Here is a 24,307-nt window from a genome sequence, read left to right on the forward strand (position 1 = left end):
TTTACACCATCAGGTAAGCACAACACTAGGATTAGACTAGGGTTTTACACCATCAGGTAAGCACAACACTAGGATTAGACTAGGGTTTTACACCATCAGGTGAGCACAACACTAGGATTAGACTAGGGTTTTACACCATCAGGTAAGCACAACACTAGGATTAGACTAGGGTTTTACCCCATCAGGTAAGCACAACACTAGGATTAGACTAGGGTTTTACACCATCAGGTAAGCACAACACTAGGATTAGACTAGGGTTTTACCCCATCAGGTAAGCACAACACTAGGATTAGACTAGGGTTTTACCCCATCAGGTAAGCACAACACTAGGATTAGACTAGGGTTTTACCCCATCAGGTAAGCACAACACTAGGATTAGACTAGGGTTTTACACCATCAGGTAAGCACAACACTAGGTTGACAACCCTAGAACCTCAATCTATTTAAACAATTCAGAGCATTATAGAAATCATATATACATTATATATTATATGCCCCCTCCACTTTATCCCCCTACACATCAACATTGAATTTGAGAGCATTGTGAAAGTAACATGAAATAGTACTAGCCTACTATGACTGTCGAAATATAGGAACTACTACAAGTAGCAGCAGTAGTAGATATTTATATTACTGTAGTAGTATGCCATAGCACATCAGGACTGTAATGTTTATTTATTCATCTTCAATTGAAAGCGAGAAACGGAGCTTCAGTGTATACATGGAGCATGGGACCGTGTTGTGAGCTGTCAGCCAATCGACTGTGGCCCCCCTGACCAGTCTCACGTCTACTTGGCTGTCTTCAGCTGCCCCTGGGGCACAACATTAGGCAAGCAGTGCTCTTTCACCTGCAACCCCCCCGCCATACTCCAGGGTATGTATGATTAACCATATGATTAACAGTACAGTTGTAATTATACAAATTGACATACCGTGTGTTGTATTCATAACAGTTTATAGGTTTACATGATTATAGGTCCATTTATCATTTTAATGAAGTGGGAATTTGATATTCAATCAGTCATTTACACAAAATGATTGGCCCAATCTAACATTTTCTTAGAGTGGAAAATAAATTAGCTTGACCATGAGGCTGTTATTGCTGTTTTCTAGTTCACCTGAGGAGTCTCAGTCTATTACCTCATGTTGGTTGGGTGCACAGAGGGGCTTGGAGTCTAGCCCGGCGTGGCATCATGGCGTTGGAGTGCGTCTGTGTTGCTCTGCTTTAACCTATTAGCGGTTGTTGTAAGGCAAGACTGCTCTGCCGGCCCTGGGAATGGGACTGAACTGAACAGCTTGGCAGTTGATCTTGGTCGACTTCCAGTGGACAGATGCCTTTAGGCTCTGTGTAAATAGGAAAGTAGCAGGTGACAGGTGAAGAGAGGAAATAAAGCAAACAAGAGAGGGCTTCTAACTCTGGAGTTGCCAGCAGGGCCAAGTGGGGCTCACGCTGGTAAGAACATGCTTGCTTAGAGCCCGCCTGCCATTTCATTTACTGTACCTCAGGGCCCCTGGCTTCTAGCTTCTATTACAGGGTTTTGTCCCTGGCTTCTATCTTCTACTACAGGGTTTTGTCCCTGGCTTCTATCTTCTACTAAAGGCTTTTGTCCCTGGCTTCTATCTTCTACTACAGGGTTTTACCCCTGGCTTCTAGCTTCTATTACAGGGTTTTACCCCTGGCTTCTAGCTTCTATTACAGGGTTTTGTCCCTGGCTTCTATCTTCTACTACAGGGTTTTACCCCTGGCTTCTAGCTTCTATTACAGGGTTTTACCCCTGGCTTCTAGCTTCTATTACAGGGTTTTGTCCCTGGCTTCTATCTTCTACTACAGGGTTTTACCCCTGGCTTCTATCTTCTATTACAGGGTTTTGTCCCTGGCTTCTATCTTCTACTACAGGGTTTTACCCCTGGCTTCTATCTTCTATTACAGGGTTTTGTCCCTGGCTTCTATCTTCTACTACAGGGTTTTACCCCTGGCTTCTATCTTCTATTACAGGGTTTTGTCCCTGGCTTCTATCTTCTACTACAGGGTTTTACCTCTGGCTTCTATCTTCTATTACAGGGTTTTGTCCCTGGCTTCTATGTTCTATTACAGGGTTTTGTCCCTGGCTTCTATCTTCTATTACAGGGTTTTGTCCCTGGCTTCTATCTTCTACTAAAGGGTTTTACCCCTGGCTTCTATCTTCTACTACAGGGTTTTACCCCTGGCTTCTATCTTCTATTACAGGGTTTTGTCCCTGGCTTCTATCTTCTACTAAAGGATTTTGTCCCTGGCTTCTATCTTCTACTACAGGGTTTTGTCCCTGGCTTCTATTTTCTACTACAGGGTTTTGTCCCTGGCTTCTATCTTCTACTACAGGATTTTACTCTGAAATCACTCACTCACATGATCACTACCCCAAGTTATTATTGACAACATAACGTTTTCTCTTCCGAAAGGAAAAGGGGTAGATAGATAGATGGGTCGTTCCACGAAATTAGTGCCTTTGATATTTTAAGTAGAGATTGTGCACAAATATTGCATTTTTAAAGCCTGTTATATTAAATGAAGGGCCCTTTTAATATAAACCACATGGACAATTCAATACATCTGTGCATTCTCTGTGACTTTTAGGAAGATTTTAACCCACTTAACCCACAAAGTCATTTCTGAAGATGATTATTTATTTAATGTTATTAGTGATTCATTTTAAAGTAAAAAACAACAACCTCCCCCTCATTTTAATGTCAACCCTGTTACGTGAGCTGAACTCTCTTTTTAATACAGTGAAACTTTTCCTGTTAAACTCTGAGGCCCTCAGGTGGCATTTTCTAAGCGACAATTAACCCTTGTGTTGTCTTAAAGGTCAAAGATGACCCGCCACAATGTTTAACAGCAGAGAAACCTCCCTAAATCATTTTTTCAACTTGAAATTTGATTACTTTTCCTAGTGACCCCAACATTAGAAAAAGTTAAACATCGCCTTTGTTCATATTTCCATGAAAGCTGTACACCATCAGGGTACAAAGATTGTCTGAGGGTCATTTTTGACCCAGCAGTTATAACATTATTTACACACTACAAAAACAACAATGACAAATTGAGATTATGTGTGCTACTGATTGAACTCAGCCAGCAGCTCTTGAAGAGGAAGATCACCATGGTTGGCACCTGCACTCTTCGCAACAAGGGGGAGAGAGGCCTTCTCATCAAAGTTTGCCTTCACCCCCACCACCACTCTAGTTTCTTACCTCCCAAAGAGGAACGAGAATGTAGTCCTCCTGAGCACACTGCACAAAACGGCGGAGATCAGTGATCGTGAGGACAGGAAGCCAGCCATCATCCTGGACTACAACCACAACAAAGGAGGCATGGATAACCTGGACAAGGTGATTGGAACTTACAGCTGCAGGGGGATGACTGCCCGCTGGCCAATGGTTATCTTCCATAACATCATTGATGTGTCCTCATGAAATGCCTTCGTGATATGGAACAAGATCAACCCTACCTGGATGCCTTATAAGCGGAACAAGAGGAGGGTGTTCCTGGAACAGCTGTGTAAGGCACTTGTAACACCACACATTCAAAGAAGGGAGCGCCACCCCCGCACAACAGCCTCTGCAGCACTTGTGAAAGCTGTTCAGGGGGCTGAATCTTGTCCTGATCCACCTGAGGCTTCAGCTGGGGCAGGCAAGAGGATGAGATGCATATTCTGCCCCTTAAAGAAGGACTGTAAAACAAATACTATGTGCTGCACATGTGAGAAATACATCTGCAAAGTCCATGCACACACACTTGTACTCTGTCCTACATGTGCTAATTAGAGTTGATTGATTTATGTTCTTCACGTTTTTGTTTTGTATCTATCTTATTTTATTCTTATTTATTATTGTTGTTTATACAACTTGTGGGTTTGGGCAATGGTTCTAAAAATGGGAGAAGACTAGTGTTTTGTAGTTGAATTCCTCATTGTAGAGTATATAAGAATATATCACTATGTTGCTAAAAAAGTTCAAGACTGTTATTGTTCCCTTCAATAAAATGTATACAAAACAACTTTCTGCACATTTCTGCTACTTTCTTAGGCTATACAAGTGCTATCTCTTTATTTTATTTATTTCACCTTTATTTAACCAGGTAGGCAAATTGAGAACACGTTCTCATTTACAATTGCGACCTGGCCAAGATAAAGCAAAGCAGCTCGATACATACAACAACACATAGTTACACATGGAGTAGAACAAACATACAGTCAATAATACAGTGAAAAAATAAGTCTATATACAATGTGAGCAAGTGAGGTGAGATAAGGGAGGTGAAGGCAAACAAAATATATATAAAAAAAATATAAAAAGGCCATGGTGGCGAAGTAAATACAATATAGCAAGTAAAAAAACACTGGAATGGTTGGTTTGTAGTGGAAGAAAGTGCAAAGTAGAGATAGAAATAATGGGGTGCAAAGGAGCAAAAATAAATAAATGAATACAGTAGATAAAGAGGTAGTTGTTTGGGCTAAATTATAGATAGGCTATGGGGGGTTTGGTTCGCAAACTGTCTCCATGTTAGGGAATAGCGGGGTTTGAAAGTCGGTTTGAAATAAAGTATGTCACCATTTACCATTCTAAAAGTATTTTATTACATTTTTTACAATGTATTTTTTTCTTCGTATCTTTTTCCTAATGGTGGCACTCTAAACATGCAAAGATTCCCATAGGAACACAGCTATTTTAAAAGTGCAGCACTGTGCCATGCTATCATTTTTTGTCTTACGGGAATGATATACATTTGAAGTCGGAAGTTTACATACACTTTGGTTGGTGTCATTAAAACTCGTTTTTCAACCACTCCACAAATTTCTTGTTCACAAACAATAGTTTTGGCAAGTCGGTTAGGACATCACAAGTACTTTTTCCAACAATTGTTAAACAGACAGATCATTTCACTTATAATTCACTGTATCACAATTCCAGTGGGTCAGAAGTTTAAATACACTAAGTTGATTGTGCCTTTAAACAGTTTGGAAAATTCCAGGAAATGATGTCATGGCTTTAGAAGCTTCTGATAGGCTAATTGACATAATTTGAGTCCATTAGAGGTGTACCTGTGGATGTATTTCAAGGCCTACCTTCAAACTCAGTGCCTCTTTGCTTGACATCATGGGAAAATCAAAAGAAATCAGCCAAGACCTCAGAAAAAAATTGTAGACCTCCACAAGTCTGGTTCATCCTTGGGTGCAACTTCCAAACGCCTGAAGGTACCACGTTCATCTGTACAAACAATAGTACGCAAGTATAAACACCATGGGACCACGCAGCCGTCATACCGCTCAGGAAGGAAACGTGTTCTGTCTCCAAGAGACAATGTACTTTGGTGCGAGAAGTGCAAATCAATCCCAGAACAACAGCAAAGGACCTTGTGATGAGGAAACAGGTACGAAAGTATCTATATCCACAGTAAAACGAGTCCTATATCGACATAACCTGAAAGGACTCTCAGCAAGGAAGAGGCCACTGCTCCAAAACTGCCATAAAAAGCCAAACTACAGTTTGCAACTGCACATGGGGACAAAGATCATACTTTTTGGAGAAATGTCCTCTGGTCTGATGAAACCGAAATAGAACTGTTTGGCCATAATGACCATAGTTATGTTTGGAGGAAAAAGAGTGAGGCTTGCAAGCCGAAGAACACAATCCTAACCGTGAAGAACAGGGGTGGCAGCATAATGTTGTGTGGGTGCTTTGCTGCAGGAGGGACTGGTGCACTTCACAAAATAGATGGCATCATGAGGTAGGAAAATTATGTGGATATATTGAAGCAACATCTCAAGACATCTGTCAGGATGTTAAAGCTTGGTCGCAAATGGGTCTTCCAAATGGACAATGACCCCAATAATACTTCCAAAGTTGTGGCAAAATGGCTTAAGCACAACAAAGTCAATGTATTGGAGTGGCCATCACAAAGCCCTGACCTCAATCCCATTTTGTGGGCAGAACTGAAAAAGCAAGGAGGCCTACAAACCTGACTCAGTTACACCAGCTCTGTCAGGAGGAATGGGCCACAATTCTCCCAACTTATTGTGGGAAGCTTGTGAAAGGCTACCTGAAACGTTTGACCAAAGTTAAACAATTTAAAGGAAATGCTACCAAATACTGATTGAGTGTATGTAAACTTCTGACCCACTGGGAATGTGATGAAAGAAATAAAAGCTGAAATAAATCATTCTCTCTACTATTATTTTGACATTTCACATTCTTGAAATTAAGTGGTGATCCTAACTGACCTAAGACACTGAATTTTTACTAAGATTAAATATCTGGAATTGTGAAAAACTGAGTTCAAACGTATTGGCTAAGGTGTATGTAATCTTCCGACTTCAACTGTACAGTGCATATGAAGTCGTAACCTTTTTATTGACGTAATCAGATCTCAGGTCTGATTCCCAGTTCATCCACTGTAAGATCGCATGACGTGACTTGGCCACTTGAAACAAGATGCGTCTGGTTTGATCTGGTTTGGGTAGTACCATCACCAGGCGATAAATTCATTAATAGACCAATAAGAAAGATAGTTCCAAACGTTTCTGCATTAACAGCTAGTTTTCAGTTTTCCCCTCCCCACTCAGACCACACCCACACAATCCTAGCAAAATTCTTGCTTGAGAAATTGCTCTTTACTAAGAGCCTATCAGCATTGGACCTTTAACAATTTAAATATGCAATAAATTGCCCTTCCCTGTTGCACACCAACAAGCCTCCATTCCCCTAGCTGACTAAACTCCACTCCATGTTGAAGGAAGTTTCTGATGAACTCCAGAGACCAGCCTTTGTGGAATTCAGCTCTGACTACATCGATTCGCCCAAGGTCAATACTTCAAAAATGTTTAATTATGAAACACTAACCTTGTACCTATGTTTGTCCTCTGTAGTTGCGTACCTTTGTTTTCTGAAATTCATACTTTTTCAATAAATGTTAATCAAATACAGTTGTTAATCAAATACAACCACCCAGTTACAGTCAACCCTTTTACTTTATTTGGCACTTAATAGCCACTTACTATAGTACACTTTTTTACATTTAACTTCTAGAGGTTGGAGAATGTGTTTTTTATTAAGTTGAACATGTGCTCTTTACGACAGAATTTAAAACATTTGGTGAAATGTTTTTTTCACCAAGTTACACTACCCAAAGGCACCTAATTGGTGGAACGACCCAGATGGCAACTCCCAACAGATGTTAACCGCAACCTACCTTGTTATTGACAGCAGTTTGTTTTAAGCTGTTTTAAGTTGGCTACATAGACTACTGCTGGATCACTGGCTGTTAGTCAATGAGCTCTTCTGAATTGTTTGATAGGTTACCGATATTGACCCAACATGCATGTTGATCCCAGTTCCTATGTACTCATTTCCATGCGTTACTCAATACTCAGCGATTCCTCCTTATACAGCTGTATTGGATTTTTTATAATGATTGCAAAACTAGAGCAAAGCTTAAAGACCTCATAAAACACTTTAAACCATGTAAAATATTCATTACATTTTATAGACCAATAAAATGAACACAACTTTTAGAGTATTATGATTACATATACATACCAACATAACCTTGTGTGGAGCCTTAGATAATTTAGCTCTAGGCACCGTCAGGTATGGACACATACAATACAATTGATCATAATGAAATCACTAACAGTCCACAAACTTACCTTATGTCTTAGCATTCAAATGAATGGACTGATTCCAGATGTCAGATTCATTAAGAGTGTTAATAACTAACTTAATAACAAACTACTGATCATTGGATTACAATTCTGTTTGAGGTTTGAATAGATGTTGTGCCTTTATTTGTTTTGCAGGGGACAGTGATAGGTTGGTGTGTTTAGATGATGGTCTATGGTCCTTCCCTGAAGCCTACTGTAAGATAGAGTGCCCAGAGCCTCCAACAGTACCCAACGCCAAGCTCCTAGTGCCCCAGTGCGGAGGTACAGGGCATGATGTGGGTACTGTATGCCGTTACAAATGTAACCCAGGTTGCTATGTTACTGGCAGCCTAAAAACAAAGTCCAGAAAGTGAGTAATGTGTTATGTATCACTTTTTTTGCTCTGCTCCATAAACGTGTTATAGAACAGTGTTAGAAGCTGCTATTTTATGTAACAGGAAACAACGAATGCATCACATATTTCTCCCACGGATCCTGAGTTTAAATAGCACAATTCGTACATTTAAATGTACCTTTAGATCCATAAACACTGCATAACTGTGTATGGTTTTAAAGAATAGTGACATACATCTCCAGTAAGATCCATACCGATGTTTACTTTTCTCATTATTGTTTTCCAGTTTTATTAATTGGGTAACTTTGCCTGATTATCAATGTGATTCAGGTGTTTCTAATGAGTTGGTTTCCCATTAGTAAGTCGATGTTGCGGGTTTATTTCCGCTCTTTGTTGGAGTCAGCATTATCCCTTACTATTGGGCATGTCGGCCCGTCAAAGACATTGCTGTTGAATCTAGCTCGACTTTCTAAGACTGCTCAGCATGTTGTACTGGACCAACTGCATGTACAAACTGATATCAGAACAGGACATTTGCACCTTTTTTATTTTGTTCATTTTTATTTAACCTTTATTTAACATCTGGACGTCTTTATGAGATTCTCAACTCACTTTTAAGATATGTGAATGTCTTAAGGACTTCTAATGAGTTACAATATGTGAAGAACCAAAAGCACTATTAAATCGGTTTAAATGATATGGTTTATTATGAACTTTGACATGTTTTAAATGAAGATACTCAAATACATTGTTAACACCACCATTTTACTGAAAATGGTAACCGGTACCATAACTTGTTATTACTGAGGCTTGTGAATACTGTATCCCTCTCTTTTTCACTCCTGGCTTTAGTCCATTTAGTCCATGTACTTACTTATTCCCTCAGGTTTAGCCAGAGATTACATAAGACGTGTAGGTGTTTGTTAGTGCGTCACCGTATGTCAGTACTGTGTATGTGAAGGCCGATGCGTAGGCCGGTATTCCTACTGACAGTATGTGTGTGTGTGTGTTTGTGCGTCCCCAGAAGGTTTCTGAAGGTGGAGTGTGTAGAGGGGGGCCAGTGGGAGGAGGGGGGCTGTGAACCCATTCCCTGTCCATCTCTACCTGCTGTCTATGAGGGCATGTTCACCTGCACCAACGGCAGGCACTACAACAGCCTCTGTACCCTCCAGTGTCCTCACGCCTCGGAAAACGTAATGCTTTAGCTCTATACAAACTCTTTAGCTTTATACAAAAGATGCAATATAGGTTCCACCGTCTGAGCTGTCATTCCATTCCATTAATAAAGTGCCATATCTTATTCAATCTGTTTTTATCTCTCCTGACAGCACACAATTCGCTGCACTAAAGATGGAGAGTGGACAGAGAAGTTCACAATGTGTACAAGGTTGAATGAAGCCTGCCCACCTCCACCTGATGTCAATCGGGTTCAGTATGCCTGTGACGAGGGCTTCAGTGTTGGTAAGTCTCCTTCTCAACTCCTCCAGCTTGAGGAAACTCCGTATTACACTTACAGTAGTACTTTAGCGTAGTAATGTACTGCAATGTACTGTAGTAATCAACAGACTGTCAGTATTATTTCAAAGAAATTATGCATTGCATCGTTCTGATAATCACATCTTATGTTGCTTTATTGGTGTTTATTGAGTCTACACAGAAGGCATTTTAGTTGGTATTTCTTTAGTATGAACGTTTCTACAGTGTAAAGTCAGATAATTTTCAAACATCTCATGTATTTTAGTTGGTATTTCTTTAGTCTGAAAGTTTCTACAGTGTAAAGTCAGATGATTTTCAAACATCTCATGATGTAATACTGTACCGTGGTAATATATATACAGTACCAGTCAAACATTCTTCTTTATCTGTACTATTTTCTACATTGTAAAATAATAGTGAAGACATCAAAACTATGAAATAACAGATATGGAATCATGTAATAAACAAAAAAGTGGTAAACAAATAAAAATATATTTTAGATTTTAGATTATTCAAAGTAGCCACCCTTTCTTTGCCTTGATGACAGCTTTGCACACTCTTGGCATTCTCTCAACCAGCTCCATGAGGTAGTCACCTGGAATGCTTTTCCAACAGTCTTGAAGGAGTTCACACATATGCTGAGCACTTGTTGGCTGTTTTTACTTCACTACACGTTCCAAATCATCCCAAATCTCAATTGGGTTGAGGTCAGGTGATTGTGGAGGCCAGGTTATCTAATGCAGCACTCCATCCCTCTCCTTCTTGGTCAAATAGCCCTTACACAGCCTGGAGGTGTGTTTTGGGTCGTTGTCCTGTTGAAAAAGTAATGATAGTCCCACTAAGCGCAAACGAAATAGGATGGCGTATAGCTGCAGGATGCTGTGGTAGCCATGCTGGTTAAGTGTGAATTCTAAATAAACCACGGGTAGTGTCACCAGCAAAGCACCCCCACGCCGTCACACCTCCTCCATGCATTACGGTGGGAACAACACATTCGGAGATCATCCGTTCACCTACTCTGCGTCTCACAAAGACACGGCGGTTGGACCCAACAACCTAAAATTTGGACTCATCATACCAAAGGACAGATTTCCACCGGTCTAATGTCCATTGCTCGTGTTTCTTGGCCCAAGCAAAGTAAATATTTTCTTCTTATTGGTGTCAGTTTAGTGGTTTCTTTGTAGCAATTCGACAAATTAAGGCCTGATTCACGCAGTCTCCTCTGAACAGTTGATGTTGAGATGTGTCTGTTACTTGAACTCTGTGAAGAATTTATTTGGGCTACAATCTGAGGTGCAGTTAACTAATGAACTTATCCTCTGATGGATTGCTGTTTCTCTTTGCTTGTTTGAACTTATTTTGACATAATATGGACATGGTCTTTTACCAAATAGGTCTATCTTCTGTATACTAACCCTACGTTGTCACAACACAACTGATTGGCTCAAACGCATTAATTCCACAAATTAACTTTTAACAAGGCACACCTGTTAATTGAAATGCATTCCACGGGACTACCTCATGAAGCTTGTTGAGAGAATGCTAAGAGTGTTTAAAGCTGTCATCAAGGCAAAGAAAGGGTGGCTAATTTTTGTTATTTCATAGTTTTGATGTATTCACTATTATTCTACGATGTATAAAATAGTAAAAATAAAGAAAAACCATTGAATGAGTTGGTGTGTTCAAACTTTTGACTGGTACTGTATATATACAGAATATATATATAAATGTGTATATTTATTGCCCATATATTGTGGTGTGTTGTGTATCCCAGAAGGCATGCATACACAAGGCAAAATAAAACAGAGCCATAGCAGGTAGCAGGTGGTAAATTACTTTGCAAGCTGAGCTGCCAAGCTGTTGAATCACAGATGACTAGTCTTAACTAGGGCTTTTTTTTTGCACATTAATAAATTCAACCGATGCAAATTGGAGTGAAAGGAAAGCTTACTTTGTATCACTGCAGGTGCAGTTTGCTACCCAACATGCAGTGCGGCCTTGCATGACCCAGTGGTTCTAGCCAATAGCACCACAGCAGACAGCGTCAAGCACTGGATGCTGCCAGGCAGGGTTCAGGTAAGGTGTTTGACTGACGTAGACGTTGCTGCTTTGTACAACATTTTATTTTGTATTGGCTACTATTTGCCTTGTGTAACCTTAGAGCTTCACACACAGCTCTGTGGCTTGCTCAAATGATTCATTTGGATGAATAATGGACTTAAACAAACGGTTGTCTGTCCTTCAAGTTGAGCTTTTCCTGCAAATGAATCACCGGCCTACGCTTAGCAGCTTATTTTACTGAATGTATTTCTATCATTCGATATAAACAACCAGGTGCAATCTTCCTGCTCCTTTTCTGCTCAGTTAGGAGGACACTCTTAGCCTCACTGTGAATTCTGTTAACATCAAATGTTTATTGTCATTTCTGCCAGTTTGACATGCAGATGGCAAATAATGAGGTATAAAGATTCGGATGGACAAAAAAAAGTTGTGACATCAGAGTTTATACGATTAGAAGTAGGCGCCTTTCAAGAATTTACGCAACATGCAATCATCACAACAAAATGTCTAGGAATTTCACTCTTGTGTCAGAGTCAAATGGACTGTTGCTTTCTTAAGAAGGGCAACCTGCCCAATATTATCTCGAAGGATCGCTTTGACATGAAGGCTGGCGTAAATAACCCTATCATTTGACCCTCTACTGGGTGGTCATTCACTGAGCCAGCAGACGTAACTGCCTTAAGGCCAAATAGTTTGGCACTGATTTTGATGACTTGAGTTGTATTACTGGCAGGTCATCGTGATCCAAGGCATTATGTTCGATTGAGTCTAGATGGGAATCATGTCTGTATCCCTTTACAAGACAACTTTTGGGACACAAAGTTCTGTTACTCCTACAGTGTTTTTCAGTCAAACAATATGATTAGTATGCTGTCATTCAGGTAGAAAGTAACACACCATTATGAGGAGAACTCAAGATGACAGGGCCATTTTGGCTGGATCACTTCATAACACAAAATATGGGCTTGTTGACTAAATGTTTTTGGTTTGATGGGAGCATTAGAGTTAAGTTAGAGATGTAAGTATAGTTAGATATCTTTATCAAGTCATTGAACAAAAATAAAGTCCTGTGCACAGACAAGCTGTCTCCTGTAAGCCTAGTATAACCAAAATAGGTTTGGATCTATAGATATAGCTGTAGACACTGATAACTAATTACAATGTCTCAATCAATGTTACATTACAGGACATTGTTTGCACAGGAATGACGAGGTGGCATCCTGACCCCAAACTCATCCACTGTATCCAGTCATGTGAGGTGAGTGTTCTATACTGCATAGTGCCTGCCACACAGGGTTCATATACTATTTAAAATCTTAAAAAACAAACGTTGTGTTTGCTCTAGCCTGCCTGGAGTGCCAGATGAGTTAGGTTTGCAGTTTTGGGAGTATTGTATTGGTCCATTATGCCAGAAAAGCACATATCAATTATTTGAAAGGATTTTCACTATTATTTGAATCCAGGTCTGGTGCCTGCTACAGTATTATACAGTACCAACATGATTAAAGATGAGACATAAGATCTTTTGCAAATCTAGGCTGCTCTGTTCTATCAAGACAGTTGGTTTTATCTCTCTATTGTGTTAGTCTTCAAAATGAAGACCTTTGCAGTACATGCTTTGAAAAATGTATTTCTTACCTGATCATATCTATCCCTTTCTTTAAAGTAGCCTAAGCTTGATCTCAGAGAAGATTCTTTGAACAGACATTTGTTTGGCTCTACATGTATGCAGTAAAAAGGGATTTCATTTGACTGTGAATAGTAAATAAAACCATGGTAAGACCATTTATATTAAGTCATACACAATAGAGAATATCAAACCAAGACCCAAATTCAATCGATTGCAGATAAAGCAAACCGCACTGTGTGTTCACTGAGAAGGTTTATGCTGTATTTTAAGGGCAGTTGTGATTTCACATCAAAATCCATTGTCCGCGAGAGGAGTAGCTTGCGAGTTGTGTCAGTTTTAACACAATTAACTCATCTGATTTACATTTAGATTTTGGTCATTTTGCAGACACTATTATCGAGAGCTGCTTACAGTCAGTGCGATCAACTAAGGTAGGTAAGACAAGCACATATCACAGTCATTTAGTAAAACCTTTCCTTAAAGCAGCTAAGTACAAAAGTGTGAGTTCTGAAAGAACCCGCAGTGCAGTTCTTTCATCTGCAGTGGATTGAAATGGGGCCCAAATGTGCTCAACTATGGCAAGGTTCACTGCAAACTATAAGTCTCTCTCTCTACCTTGTTCAGGCTTTATTTGTTGAAATATTTATCACTGGCAATGATATGCTACAAACCATAATTTCTGAGACTGACAGTTCCATTTTTCTTTCATCGTTTCCTTTGATTTTGTCTATTTTTGGGGATCAAAAGGCAGGCTTTGTATTTTGATATATTTCCCCATTCATTTATTAGCTGTTATATATTACTCTATTGTTACCCAGAACCTTTTTATTCAGAATTCAACTGACTTTAGTGTAACCTGGAACTATCTATGGAACACAAACTGTTGATGTCTCATGGTATTAAAATATTCCATCTACCTGCCAGCACATTTTTCCCCTCCACCTTCCCGTGCATGTTGCTAAGCAAAACAGTTGCTTATAACCAGATACTCCATGACAACATTGTAAATTATACCACTCCACATGTGTTACAAATGCTCCCCACCAGATCTCATCCAGATGCTCCTTTACAAAATAGGATGATGATAATTGTAGAGGTCAGCTGAGGCTTTATCATAATTGGCTTTACCATAAGCCTGCTTCATTATCTAGGCTAACGTTTTCCTCTTTAAAACACAGTTCACAAAATGCATCAATCTCAACAACAAAAAGATTTATTGGAAGAATACTCAAATTGTATTTTTCTTTCAGGAAGTAAGTAAGTAGGCAAAGGCTTCTGGACGGTAGGAAGGAGAGAGACAACTGAATAATATAATTAGGATGTGTCAAGACTAGCCAATCAGCCCTTAAAAAACAATTAGAGTTGTTTGTTGAGAAGTGCACAGCATTTGCCTACCCCATGTGATCTACATTAAGACAGCCAGTCTAAACTCTTCTCTCATTCAGAAGTTGAACTTACAGTGTGAGTAACAGTTGTCATAGATAATATAATATACAGTGCATTCGGAAAGTATTCAGACCCCTTTACTTTTTCCATATTTTGTTACGATACAGCATTATTCTAAAATTGATTACATTGTTTCCCCCCCTCATCAATCTACACACAATACCCCATAATTAAAAAATAAAAACAGATTTTTTGACATTTTTACAAATGTATTAAAATAAAAAACTGAAATATCACATTAACATAAGTATACAGACCCTTTACTCAGTGCTTTGTTGAAGCACCTTTGGCAGTGATTACAGCCTCGTGTCTCCTATGGTATGACGGTAAAAGCTTGGCACACCTGTATTTGGGAAATTTCTCCCATTCTTCTCTACAGATCCTCTCAAGCTCTGTTATGTTGGATGGGGAGTGTCACTACACAGCTATTTCCAGGTCTCTCCAGAGATGTTTGATCAGGTTCAAGTCCGAGCTCTTGCTGGGCCATTCAAGGACATTCAGAGACTTGTCCCGAAGCCACTCCTGCGATGTCTTGGCTGTGTGCTTAGGGTAATTGTCCTGTTGGAAGTTGAACCTTCGCCCCAGTCTGAGGTCCTGAGCGCTCTGGAGCAGGTTTTCATCAAGGATCTCTCTACTTTGATCCGTTCATCTTTCCCTCGATCCTGACTAGTCTCCCAGTCCCTGCCGATTAAAAAAATCCCCTCAGTATGATGCTGCCACCACCATGCTTCACTGTAAGGATGGTGCCAGGTTACCTCCAGATGTGACGCTTGGCATTCAGGCCAAAGAGTTCAATCTTATTACTCATGGTCTGAGAGTCCGTTAGGTGCTTATAGCCAAACTCCAAGCAGGCTGTCATGTGCCTTTTACTGAGGAGTGGCTTCTGTCTGTGTCACGCCCTGACCATAGAGATCCTTTTATTCTCTATGTTGGTTAGGTCGGGGTGTGACTAGGGCGGGTTATCTAGGTTATTATTTGTCTATGTTGGCCTGGTATGGTTCCCAATCAGAGGCAGCTGTTTATCGCTGTCTCTCATTGGGGATCATATTTAGGCAGCCTGTTTCCACTGGGTTTTTGTGGGATCTTGTTTGTTTGTGTGTAGTTGCCAGCCCGGTGTGTCCTGTGCCAGCTCCCCGCACTTGCCGTGCGAAGGTTGTCATCTGTCCAGGACACATTGTGCCAGCTCTACGCTCCAGACCTCCAGTGCGCCTCCACAGCCCAGTACGTCCTGTGCCGGCTCCACGCACCAGGCCTTCTGTGCGTCTCCCCAGCCCGGTACATCCTGTGTCGGCTCCACGCTCCAGGCCTCCTGTGCGTCTCCCCAGCCCGGTACGTCCTGTGCCGGCTCCACGCACCCGGCCTCCAGTGCGTCTCCCCAGCCCGGTACGCTCTGTGCCAGCTCCACGCACCAGGCCTTCAGTGCGTCTCCCCAGCCTGGTATGCCCTGTGCTAGCTCCATGCACCAGGCATCCAGCGACGGTTCCCAGTCCGGAGCCTCCAGCAACGGTTCCCAGTCCGGAGCCTCCAGCAACGGTTCCCAGTCCGGAGCCTCCAGCAACGGTTCCCTGTCCAGGGCCTCCAGTGATGATCCACGGTCCGGAGTCCCCGGCGATGATCCATGGTCCGGTTCCTCCGGCGACGATCCACGGTCCGGAGTCCCCGGCGATGATCCACGGTCCGGGGCCTCCAGCGACGATCCACGGTCTGGAGCCTCCGGCGACGATCTACGGTCCGGTTCCTCCGGTGACGACCCACGGTCAGGTTCCTCCGGCGACGATCCACGGTCCGGTTCCTCCGGCGACGATCCACAGTCTGGAGCTTCCGGTGACGATTCCCGCGCCAGAGCTACTACCGAAGCTGACGTATCCGCGAGCAGAGTGGGTACTTTGCCCCGCACCGGAGCCGCCCCCAACGTTAGATGCACACCCGGACCCTCCCTTAATGAGTCAGGTTTTGCGGTCGGAGTCCGCACCTTTGGGGGGTGTGGTACTGTCACACCTTGACCATAGAGATCCTTTTATTCTCTATGTTGGTAAGATCGGGGTGTGACTAGAGTGGGTTATTTAGGTTATTATTTGTCTATGTTGGCCTGGTATGGTTCCCAATCAGAGGCAGCTGTTTATCGTTGTCTCTGATTGTGGATCATATTTAGGCAGCCTTTTCCACTGGGTTTTGTGGGATCTTGTTTGTTTGTGTGTAGTTGCCAGTTGCACTGCATTTGACTTCACGTTTAATTTTTGATCTGTTTTGTTTTGGTGAGTTTCTTTAATTAAACATGTGGAACTCTATGCATGCTGCGCCTTGGTCCGTTAATTATACAAATGACGTGACGGTCTGGCCACAATACCACAAAGGTCTGATTGGTGGAGTGCTGCAGAAATGGTTGTCCTTCTGGAAGGTTCTCCCATCTCCACAGAGGAACTCTGGAGTAATGTCAGAGTGACCTTCTTGGTGGTTCCAAGCTTCTTCCATTTAAGAATGATGGAGGCCTCTGTGTTCTTGGGGAATTCCTGTCGCAGAGCTCTACAGACAATTCATTTGACCTCATGGCTTGGTTTTTGCTCTGACATGCACTTTCAACTGTGGGACCTTATATAGACAGGTGTGTGCTTTTCAAAATTATATTCAATCAATTTAATGTACCACAAGCAGACTCCAATCAAGTTGTAGAAACATCTCAAGGATAATCAATGGAAACAGGATGCACCTGAGATCAATTTCGAGTCTCATAGCGAAGGGTCTGAATATTTTTTTTATTTATAAATTTGAAAACATTTCTAAAAACCTGTTTTTGCTTTGTCATTATGGGGTATTGTATGTCAAATGATGAGAAATGTATTTAAGCAATTTTTTTAATAAGGCTGTAATGTAACAAAATGTGTAAAAAGTCTAGGGATCTGAATACTTTCTGAATGCACTGTATTTATTCTAGATTTGTGTTAGTATCATAATATTGTCCTTTTAATAGTCTACTCTAGAGGTTGTTACTGTAACTTAATGTTTCACTTTTGCCAGACCCACATTCGAGGATTTGTTTTGAACCGCTAAACATGACCTTTCATTTGAGAATGAACTTAGTCTAGAACATAATTAGCAAGCGAGCTCTGAGGAACTCTGGGGAGTCCCAATCAGGAAGAGGTTATGTGGAGCCTCCAAAACATTAACAGTTGTTGCTATGGAGTTTACCTTGTTTATTGTATCTTTCACTTAGCATTAAACTTGGCTAGTCGGCATGCTCTTCGAGCGTAACTCCTTCCTTCACTATAGTATGATTTTTAGGTTCAATGTATAACCATGTTTGGCTCTTAAATTTGAAAGATAGATTTTTTTGGTGGCATGAAGAGATAGTGTTTGTGGGGAATCCCCACCCTTGGTGTCGGTAATGATGAATTTAGGCAAGATTTATTCTGGTATTGTCAAACTTACTGAGTCATCCTGGATATATTCGCGTTGTGCTAATTTATGTTTCTTGAGAAATATAGTACCCGTCAATAGACACATCTACTCATTCCAGGGTTTTTCTTTATTATTACAATGTTCTACCTTGTAGAATAATAGTGAAGACATCAAAAATATGAAATAACACATATGGATTCATGTAGTAACCAAAAAAAAGTGTTTAACAAATAATTCAAAGTAGCCACCCTTTGTCTTGATGACAGCTTTGCACACTCATGGCATTCTCTCAACCAGATTCATGAGGTAGTCACCTGGAATGCATTTCAATTAACAGGTGTGCCTTGTTAAAAGTTAATTTGTGGAATTTCATTCCTTCTTATGGCGTTTGAGCTAATCAGTTGTGTTGTAACAAGGTAGGGGTGGTATACAGAAGCTAACTCTACTTGGTAAAAGATCAAGTCCATATTATGGCAATGCGGAACATTTCAAGAACTTTTAAAGTTTCTTCAAGTGCTGTCGCAAAAACCATCAAGCGTGATGATGAAACTTTGACAGCCAAAGGAAAGGAAAACCCAGTGTTACCTCTGCTGCAGAGGATAAGTTATTTAGCGTTAACTGCACCTCAGATTGTAGCCCAAATAAATTCTTCAAAGTTCAAGTAACATACACATCTCAACATCAACTGTTCATAGGAAACTGCGTGAATCAGGCCTTTCATGGTTGAATTGCTGCAAAGAAACCACTAAAGGGCACTAGTAAGAAGAAGAGACTTGCTTGGGCCAAGAAACACGAGCAATGGACATTAGACCGGTGGAAATCTGTCCTTTGGTGTGATGAGTCCAAATGTGAGATTTTTGGTTCGAACCGCCGTGTCTTTGTGAGACGCAGAGTAGGTGAACAGATGATCTCCGTATGTGTGGTTCCCACCGTGAAGCATGGAGTAGGAGGTGTGGGGTTGCTTTGCTGGTGACACTGTTGGTGATTTTTTTAGAATTCAAGGCACGCTTAACCAGCATGGCTACCACAGTATTCTGCAGCAATACGCCATCCCATCTAGTTTGCGCTTAGTGGGACTGTCATTAGTTTTTCAACAGGACGATGACCCAACACACCTCCTGGCTGTGTAAGGGCTATTTGACCAAGAAAGAGAGTGATGGAGTGCTGCATCAGATCACCTGGTCTCTACATTCACCTGACCTCAACCTAATTGAGATGGTTTGGGATGAGTTGGACCGCAGAGTGAAGGAAAAGCAGCCAACAAATACTCATCATATGTGGGAACTCCTTCAAGTCTTTTGGAAAAGCATTCCTCATGAAGCCGATTGAGAGAATGCCAAGACTGTGCAAAGGTGTAATCAAGGCAAAGGGTGGCTACTTTGAAGAATCTAAAATATATTTTGATTTGTTTAACACGTTTTTTCTACCATGTAGAAAATAGTACAAATAAATTAAAACCCTTGAATGAGTGTGTCCAAACTTTTGACTGGTACTGTATATTTGTGTGAATAGCATTAACAAAAGGGTTCGTTTACAGTAAATTCTGGATTCTTTAAATAACAACTTGGATTACACAAGTAGAATTACTCAATAAAATAGAAACTAAGAGCCCTCCTTTGGACAGAAGCCAGGAAAATGAGTAAAAAGCCAGGTTGTCTATCTGACAGTGGATATCTTTTTTCACTGCTGTAACTCAAACAGCTCAGCAAGCTATCAAATGGATGAGTTGTGACCCTCAGATAGCACACTGTGTGGCGTCTAGTTTACAGCATACTAGAACAATGGATTTTTTAAAAGAGAAAACACAAGGTTCTGAGGAAAAGTCGGCCGTTCTTCCAAAGTCTGCTTGTGGAGACATGGTACCATAAACACCTTCAAACTTGGTACATTACACTGATACTGTAATCCAGCAGACACTAGAGTTCCAAGTATGTTTTAAGAGGGTGTACTGTTAAATTTACTGACAGTTTACACAGGGCCCTGTGCCTTGTTATGAAGTGGGGAGCAATCCCTCTCCCTTATTTCTCAGATTCCTGGAGCAGTCCGTGGAAGTCCAATCCATCAGTGTTCTACGACCCCTTATCACCTCACATTCCATTAATGGCAGCTTTATCAAATGAAAAACAGAATGACTCACTAGTGGAAAAGTTATGCCTCTCACTCACATTATTGAGAACATTTGGGTGAGAAGAAACGTGGGTGAAATTGTTGATAAAAATTGGCATTTGGACGAGTAAAATCTGTAAAAAATATTTTGGCAGAGGATATTTACAAGCATGCATGTCTGCTTTGAAAATATTTTTTGTGGAAAGCATGGGTGTTCATACTGTTGATGTTACAGTCATTTTTATTGTCTTGCTTTATACCAAAGGAGGTCAAGTAATGATTTTAGATCATTTTAGGCCAAGGTCTCTTATGATTTAAATAGTCTAACTTTTGATTGTACTTATTTAACCAATGTAAGGGTCATGTTAAAGATACATTACAAATAGCCCAAAAGCAAGTCAAAACATATGCTACTTTCTCATGTTTAGCAGTTGTGCTACATTATGTTACTTGCACTGCATGACCAAAAGTATGTGGACACCGGCTCATCGAACATCTCATTACAAAATCACGGGCATTAATATGGAGTTGGTCCCCCTTTGTTGCTATAACAGCAAAGGGGGACCTTTGCTGTTATAGGGAAAGCTTTCCACTCGATGTTGGAACATTGCTGCGGGGACTTGCTTCCATTCAGCCACAAGAGCATTAGTGAGGTCGGGCACTGATATTGGGCGATTAGGCCTGACTCGCAGTTGGCATTCCAATTCATCCTAAAGGTGTTTGATGGTTGAAGTCAGGGCTTTGTGCGGGCCAGTCAAGTTCTTCCACACTGATCTCGACAAATAATTTCTGTATAAACCTTGCGTTGTGCACGGGGGCATTGTCATGCTGAAACAGGAAAGGGCCTTGTAATTGTATGCTGTAATGTTAAAATTCCCTTCACTGGAACTAAGGTGCATAGCCTGAACAATGAAAAATGGCCCCAGACCCTTATTTCTCCTCCACCAAACTTTACAGTTGGCACTGTGCATTAGGGCAGGTACCGTTCTCCTGGTATCCGCCAAACCCAGATTTGTCCGTCGAACTGCCAGTTAGTGAAGCTACCGACTAACAGTTATTGTGCTGACGTTGCTTCCAGAGGCAATTTGGAACTCGGTAGTGAGTGTTGCTACCAAGGACAGACGATTTTTACGCGCTTCAGCACTTGGCGGTCCCATTCTGTGAGCTTGTGTGGACTACCACTTTTCGGCTGAGCCGTTGTTGCTCCTAGACGTTTCCACTTCACAATAAGAGAACTTACACTCGACTGGGGGCAGCTCTAGCAGGGCAGAAATGTGACTAACTGTATTACGTTTCAGGGAAGACCCAGATGCAGACAGTGTCGAAGTATCAAAAGTTTATTACTAGAACAGGGGGCAGGCAAAACGACAGGTCAAGGGCAGGCAGAGGTCAGTAATCCAGATCAGAGTCCAAAAGGTACAAAACGGCAGGCAGTCTTGGGGTCAGGGCAGGCTGAGGTCAATAATCCAGGGTGGTGTGACAAGGTACAAAATGGCAGGCAGGCTCAGGGTCAGGGCAGGTAGAAAGGTCAAAACCGGGAAAACTAGAAATCAGGAACTAGAAAAAGACAGGAGCAAGCGGAAAAACCCTGGTAGGCTTGATGAACAAAACGAACTGGCAACAGACAAACAGAGAACACAGGTATAAATACACTGGGGATAATGGGGAAGATGGGCGAAACCTGGAGGGGGGTGGAGACAAGCAAAAAGGACAGGTGAAACAGATCAAGGTGTGACAAACTGACTTGTTGGAAAGGTGGCATCTTATGATGGTTCCACGTTGAAAGCCACTGAGCTCTTCAGTAAGGCCATTCTACTGCCAATGTTTGTTTATGGAGATTGCATGGCTGTGTGCTCGATTTTATACACCTGTCAGCAATGGGTAGAATAATAGTGAAGACATAAAAACTCTGAAATAACACATATGGAATCATGTAGTATCCAAAAAAGTGTTAAACAAATATATTTTATATTTGAGTTGTCACGCCCTGGCCTTATTATTCTTTGTTTTCTTTATTATTTTAGTTAGGTCAGGGTGTGACATGGGTAATGTTTATGTTTTGTTGGTTTTGGGTGTTTATTTGGTAAAGGGGTTATGGGGTGTAGTAGATGGTTTTGTGTTGAGTGTATATGTCTAGTGTTGTCTATGTTGGTTAGTTATCTAGGAGAGTCTATGGTTACCTGAATGAGTTCCCAATTAGAGACAGCTGATTTCGGTTGTCTCTGATTGGGAGCCTTATTTAGGGTAGCCATGGGCTCTCATTGGTTGTGGGTAATTGTCTATGTAAGAACGTTAGTAGCCTGTATGTTTGTGCACAACGTTTGTAGCTTCACGGTCGTTTTGTTATTTTGTTGTTTTGTTAAAGTGTTTTTGTGTCGTGTTCATCTTCGTGTTAAAATAAAAGAAGATGGCATATTTTCCAACTGCTGCATTTTGGTCCGTTAATCCGCCACACGATCGTGACAGAATTACCCACCATAGGACCAAGCGGCATGGAAGGCGGCAACAGGACCTACCCACAAAGGATTTCTGGACATGGGAGGAGATACTGGATGGTAAGGGGCCGTGGGATCAACCTGGAGAATATCGCCTCCCTCGTGAAGAGCTGGAGGCAGCGAAAGCCGAGAGGAGGCGATATGAGGAGGCAGCACGGAGACAAGGCTGGAAGCCCGTGAGTACAACCCAAAAATTTCTTGGGGGGGGCCTTAAAGGGAGTGTGGCGAAGTCAGGTAGGAAACCTGCGCCTACTCCCTGTACTTACCGTGGAGAGCGAGAGTACGGGCAGACACCGTGTTACGCAGTAGAGCGCACGGTGTCTCCTGTACGCGTGCATAGCCCGGTTCGGTACATTGCAGCTCCACGTATCGGCCGGGCTAGACTGAGCGTTGAGCCATATGTCATGAAGCCGGCCCAACGCATCTGGTCACCAGTGCGTCTCCTCGGGCCGGCGTACATGGCACCAGCCTTACGCATGGTGTCCCCGGTTCGCCTACATAGGCCGGTGCGGGTTATTCCACCTCCCCGCACTGGTCAGGCGACGGGGAGCATAGAACCAGGTAAGGTTGGGCAGGCTCGGCGTTCAAGGGAGCCAGTACGCCTGCACGGTCCGGTATTTCCGGCGCCACCTCCCCGCCCCAACCCAGTACCACCAGTGCCTCCTCCACGCACTAGTTATATGGTGCGTGTCTCCAGCCTTTTACCACCAGTGTCTAAACCACGCACCAAGCCTCCTGTGTGTCCCCAGAGTCCTGTGCGTCCTGTTGCTGCTCCCCGCACTAGCCCTGAGATGCGTGTCCCCAGCCCGGTGCCACCAGTCCCGGCACCACGCACCAGGCCTACAGTGCGCCTCAGCCGGCAGGAGTCTGCCGTCTGCACAGCGTTGACTGAACTGCTCGTCTCCCCAGCGCCATCTGAGCCATCCGTCTCCCCAGCGCCATCTGAGCCATCCGTCTGCAATGAGCCTGCAAAGCCGCCCGTCTGCCATGAGCCTGCAAAGCCGCCCGTCTGCCATGAGCCCACTGAGCCGTCCGCCAGACAGGAGCCGCTAGAGCCGCCAGCCAGACAGGAGCCGCTAGAGCCGTCCGTCAGACAGGATCTGCCAGAGCCGCCAACCAGACAGGATCTGCCAGAGCCGCCAACCAGACAGGATATGCCAGAGCCGCCAACCAGACAGGAGCAGCCAGATCAGTCAGCCAGCCATGAGCAGCCAGATCCGTCAGCCAGCCATGAGCAGCCAGATCCGTCAGCTAGCCATGAGCAGCCAGATCCGTCAGCTAGCCATGAGCAGCCAGATCCGTCAGCTAGCCATGAGCAGCCAGATCCGTCAGCTAGCCATGAGCAGCCAGATCCGTCAGCTAGCCATGAGCAGCCAGATCCGTCAGCTAGCCATGAGCAGCCAGATCCGTCAGCTAGCCATGAGCAGCCAGATCCGTCAGCTAGCCATGAGCAGCCAGATCCGTCAGCTAGCCATGAGCAGCCAGATCCGTCAGCTAGCCATGAGCAGCCAGATCCGTCAGCCAGCCATGAGCAGCCAGATCCGTCAGCCAGCCATGAGCAGCCAGATCCGTCAGCCAACCATGAGCAGCCAGATCAGTTAGCCAGCCATGAGCAGCCAGTTCCGTTAGCCAGCCATGAGCAGCCAGATCTGTCAGCCAGCCA

At 42.6% G+C, this 24,307-nt stretch overlaps 1 protein-coding gene across 1 annotated transcript in view; it reads left to right on the forward strand.

Moving 5' to 3' along the window:
- LOC129814120 (pappalysin-2-like) overlaps nt 1-24,307 on the forward strand; it is an 86,762-nt gene that overhangs the window by 57,767 nt on the left and 4,688 nt on the right. The window contains exons 16-21 of the mRNA XM_055866931.1: nt 697-874; nt 7,836-8,049; nt 9,059-9,227; nt 9,363-9,495; nt 11,477-11,586; nt 12,758-12,829. Of these exons, the coding sequence (XP_055722906.1) occupies nt 697-874; nt 7,836-8,049; nt 9,059-9,227; nt 9,363-9,495; nt 11,477-11,586; nt 12,758-12,829 (876 nt within the window). The remainder of the gene's footprint in view (nt 1-696; nt 875-7,835; nt 8,050-9,058; nt 9,228-9,362; nt 9,496-11,476; nt 11,587-12,757; nt 12,830-24,307) is intronic.

This window comes from Salvelinus fontinalis, chromosome 17 (assembly GCF_029448725.1).
Source record: "Salvelinus fontinalis isolate EN_2023a chromosome 17, ASM2944872v1, whole genome shotgun sequence".
In the NCBI taxonomy this organism is placed as follows: Eukaryota; Metazoa; Chordata; class Actinopteri; order Salmoniformes; family Salmonidae; genus Salvelinus; species Salvelinus fontinalis.